General features: G+C 35.1%; 1 protein-coding gene across 1 annotated transcript; it reads left to right on the top strand.

Annotated features, from left to right (window-relative positions):
• The first annotated feature begins 420 nt into the window (after window positions 1-420).
• On the top strand, window positions 421-3,796 carry COR51P3 (olfactory receptor 51G2). Its single transcript, XM_017978526.5, has one exon. It carries the CDS (start codon window positions 441-443, stop codon window positions 1,380-1,382), a length of 942 nt encoding a protein of 313 aa, XP_017834015.1. The 5' UTR covers window positions 421-440; the 3' UTR covers window positions 1,383-3,796.
• The last annotated feature ends 1,337 nt before the right edge of the window (window positions 3,797-5,133 follow it).

Raw genomic sequence — 5,133 nt, forward strand, 5'->3', positions numbered from 1 at the left:
CAAGGTCAAGAGATCGAGACCATCCTGGTCACCATGGTGAAACCCTATCTCTATTAATAAATACAAAAATTACCTGGGCGTGGTGGTGTGTGACTATAGTTCCAGGTACTCAGGAGGCTGAGGCAGGAGTAATGCTTGAACCTGGGTGGTGGAGGCTGCAGTGAGCCGAGACTGCACCACCATCACTCAGCCTGATGACAGAGGACAGTGAGACTTCGACTCAAAAAAAAAAATGACATCAACTAATGCACAGTGAAGAAAACTAAATTAATTGGTAAAATATTAAATATAGGTGGTGATTAAATATAATGAGCACAGACATGATAAAAAATATTAAACAGAGCAGTATACATTATTGTTCTTATTACAATTTTGACTTTTACCCTAATTTTCCATATTCTTGTTTCCTCACCTAGACTCAAGGTTCATCCCTGAGCACAATGTCTGTCTTCAATAGTTCTGCCTTATACCCTCGCTTCCTCCTAACGGGCCTCTCAGGCCTTGAAAGCAGATATGACTTGATTTCCCTCCCCATCTTCTTGGTTTATGCCACCTCAATTGCTGGGAACATTAGCATCCTCTTCATTATCAGAACTGAGTCTTCCCTCCACCAACCAATGTATTACTTTCTGTCAATGCTGGCATTCACTGACCTGGGCCTATCTACCACTACCTTGCCTACCATGTTCAGTGTCTTCTGGTTCCATGCCCGGGAGATCTCCTTCAATGCTTGTCTGGTCCAAATGTACTTCATTCATGTTTTCTCAATTATTGAGTCAGCTGTACTCTTGGCTATGGCCTTTGATCGCTTTATAGCAATCAGAGAACCCTTGCGCTATGCAGCCATTCTAACCAATGATGTAATTATTGGGATTGGGTCGGCAATTGCTGGAAGGGCCTTGGCTCTGGTGTTTCCAGCTTCCTTCCTCTTGAAGAAGCTTCAGTATCATGATGTCAATATTCTGTCCTACCCTTTCTGCCTGCACCAGGACCTCATAAAGTCAACTGTATCCAACCATGGAGTCAGCAGCATCTATGGCCTCATGGTGGTTATCTGTTCCATGGGACTTGATTCATTGCTTCTCCTCCTCTCCTATGTCCTCATCATGGGCACAGTGTTGAGTATAGCCTCCAAGGCAGAGAGAGTGAGAGCCCTCAATACTTGCATCTCTCACATCTGTGCTGTATTCACCTTCTATACGCCAATGATTGGGTTATCTATGATCCGTCGCTATGGACAGAATGCTTCCCCAATTGTCCATGTGCTAATGGCCAATGTTTACTTGCTGGTTCCACCCCTCATGAACCCCATTGCCTACAGTGTTAAGACGAAGCAGATTCGTGACAGAATCCTGAAGAAATTCAAGAAAGATGAAGTGTAGATGACAGAGATTCTGAAACATATCTTTCCCTCATTCTCTTTATAATTATGAGAACACTTAATGTAGTGTAGGATTTTGAATTCACGTTACCAATGATATTTTGACTTTAAGATACTGTATCTAAACCTTGATAATAGTTAATCTGTATATTTTCAATATATAGAATAAAGCTGTAGTTATATTTTACAGTGAAGATATTCATTATACACTTTGAGGGTCCTCAATATATCAGAGAAAGATTTAGATTTCAAAAGTTTTTCAATACTTTTTAACTTAATTAAAAAAAATTTTAAATACAAGTTTTGATCCTCTGTTCAGGGAAAAAGAAATATTTCTAGTAGGAGCACCTCATATCAAAAATGGAAGATAAATAAATAAAACCTAGCAAACTTTTAGAAGTGTAGAAGAAAGAAAAGTTGGACCAAATTAATCAAATAAATTGGAATAAAGCAGAAACAGTGATGATGTATGTAGGAATCTGCAGAGGGCCTTCTATTATGAGGAGTAGAGATACTATGAGATCCAGACTGCTGTCCATTTTTTAAAATCCGGGTTTTCAGTACATTTCTCAATTACTGATGACAGTCTCAAGTTGTTCTACATCCTAAAATGTGTTCCTTATAAGCTGAGCAGGAAGGAATACAGTTCTTCATTTTCTGTGTTCCTGTCCATATACTGTTCTGATCATCCTTTTCTGTGTTCCCAATGACATTCTACACTGAAATGCTCAATGTATTTTTGGAGATGATATTTTTCATTGTTAATTATGGGATTTATGCAAATACATATTTTAACTACTAGAAAATTCTGAGATGTTATGCTATGAAGGCTTTGTTTTCAATTAAAATGATCAACTGGAATATCTGTTTTTAATTTATATAGAACAAGAAAATATCTTTAAGAATTGTGTATACTCATTAATTCAACTTCATCACCTCACACTCAAACCTGAATCTGCTGTGGTCTGATTTTCATCTTCATGATTCCACTGATATGCCGTTTATGCTATTTCTAGTGCTCTACTTGTTACTAAATTCAACATTAATATCTTGATTAAACTTCCATTTTACTTTGCGTTATTAACCACACTTTTCTTTTAGAGTAACCTTATTTTAAGTTGTTTTAAACTTACATAAAAATTTAAATATGGTGCAGAGTTATCATAGATCCTGCCCTCAGTTTTCCCTATTATTACCATCTTATATTAGTAAAGTGTGTTTTTTATAATTAGTGGACTAACATTGATAGTTTATTATCCCCAGTTGTATATTATTCAGAAATTCTTAGTTTTTCTCCTAATATTCTTCTTGTACTCCAAGATCCAATCCAGGATATAACATTACATTAGCCACCATGTGTTTATAGACTGCTCTTAACCTTAAAAGTTTCTCAATTATCTTGGCATTTTTGTGGACTACTAACAGAGAGTTTGTAAAATGTTCCTCTATAAGTATTTTTCTGATGCTTTTCTCATTATTAGAGTAGGCTTACATGTTTTGGGGGGTAAGACCACAGAGGAATAACACCATTTTTATTGCATCATATCAATAATATATATTAGCAACATGACATCACTGTTAAGGATGACTTATTTATGCAATTGGGATAGTATTTATTATGTTTCTCCACTGCCAACTTAATCTTTTTTCTTTTTAAAAATCCCTCTTTCCATACCATACTTTTTAAAAGGGAATCACTTTTCAAAGCCTACACTGAAAGAATGGAAATTCATGAGGTCAGATTATCTACTTGAAATTATTGTCTGAGAGATTTTTCTCTTTTCTCTTATTTACTCAATCATTTATTTATATTAATATTGACTTCTGGATATTTATTTTATACCTTGGATTATGATTCAAACCTGAGCTCATCTATTTTGGTAATTTTTGTTTTTTAATCACTAACTCAATATCTTCATTTGTATAGGTCCATTCAGATTTTCTACTTACTGAAGTCAGTTTCAGTAGCTAGCATCTTTCAAAAAATGTCTCCATCTCATCTAAGTATTACATGGTTTTTATAGTATTCCTTTGGATTTTTAATTTCTATAATGTTTATAATAATGCCTCCCTTAATTATTTTTTCTAGTAATTTGAATTAATTTTCTCTTTTTTTCCCCTAGGTCAATGCAGATAAATGTTTGTCAGTTTTGTTTATCTTTCCAAATAAACAGGTTTTGGTTTTATTAATTTCGTTTTTGCTTTCCTATTCTCTATCTTATTAATTTGCAGTCTTGTCTAGTCTTTAAAATTTACTTCCTTCCACATGTGTAGTTTGCTCTTCTTTTGTGATTCTCAATGTGGAACTTTAGTTTATAGATTTGAGATCTTCATTTTTCCTTAACACAAGCATTTGCAATGATAAATTTCCCTGTAAAAACTGCTTTAGAGGTGTCTTATGAATTTTGACATGTTTTGCCACTATTTCTATTAAAATAAAAGTTTAAATTATGAAGGTGTCAAAGTATTATTTCCTCACAGTTTGGTTGACTTATTGATTATTGTGGTGGTATGGTGTTTACTTTTGACATTTGTGAGTTTCTGAAATTGTTTTTGCTACTGATTTTTAATCTTATCCCATTGTGGTTGAAGAATATAATTGTATTATTCATATCCTTTCACATGTATTGAAATTTATGTTCAGAGTGTTACCATCTAGGCCTGTCTCAAGACGCATGAATGGACTTCTCTCCCTATAGGTCCCTGTGCAGGAATAACTGCTCTCAGACCATAGCTGAGAGAGGAGACTGGAGATAAGTTACATGGTTACTTCAAAGCTGAAACAAAGCCCTATTACCCAAGGCATGAATGGACATGACTTCTTCTGGTCCTTTGGCAAGTGGTTATATTTGCAGGACTGAGGCCAAACAAGGTTGTAGCTTAGTCTATAGAGAGATGAATCATTCCAGGCCTGTTACCAGGACCGTCTTCAGCAAGCCTGTCACCTAGATGCAAGCCTGCCATCTCAAAATAACCTTCCTTAATTTAGGACTTCAATAGAGTTTTGCAGCCTCCTACCTTAATTCAAAAGCTTTTTCAAAGGAACTTTTGTATATATAAAGTATTCCTATTTCTCCACATCCTCTTCAGCATCTGTTGTCTTCAGATTTTTTTAATGATCACCATTCTAACTGGCATGAGACGGTATCTCAATATGGTTTCGACGTGCATTTCTCTAAAAACTAGTAATGATGAGCATTTTTTTATATGTTTGTTGACAGCATAAATGTCTTCTTTTGAAAAGTGTCTGTTCATATACTTTGCCCACTTTTTGATGGGGTTGTTTGTTTTTTTCTTGTAAATCTGCTTTAGTTCTTTGTAGATTATGGATTTTAGCCCTTTGTCAGATGGGTAGCTCGCAAAAATTTTTCCCATTCTGTTGGTTGCCGATTCACTGTAATGATTGCTTCTTTTGCTGTGCAGCAGCTCTGGAGTTTAATTAGATCCCATTTGTCTATTTTAGCTTTTGTTGCCATTGCTTGTGGTGCTTTAGTCATGAAGTCCTTGCCTATGATTATGTCCTGAATGGTATTGCCTAGGTTTTCTTCTAGAGTTTTTATGATGTTAAGTCTTATGTTTAAATCTTTAATCCATCTGGAGTTAATTTTTGTGTAAGGTGTCAGTAAGGGGTCCAGTTTTAAGTGCTCCATTTTATACAGAGGAACAGAGTAACAAGCTGGATTATAAAAGAAAACAAGACCGTGGTAGATGATTGATTCTAAATCATCAGCTTATAAATAGTAAAGATGAAG

Source organism: Callithrix jacchus, chromosome 10 (genome assembly GCF_049354715.1).
Source record: "Callithrix jacchus isolate 240 chromosome 10, calJac240_pri, whole genome shotgun sequence".
NCBI classification, from domain to species: Eukaryota; Metazoa; Chordata; class Mammalia; order Primates; family Cebidae; genus Callithrix; species Callithrix jacchus.

Coding starts and splice junctions, on each gene's coding strand:
- COR51P3 (XM_017978526.5), top strand. CDS start 441: ATGTCTGTCTTCAATAGTTCTGCCTTATACCCTCGCTTCCTCCTAACG.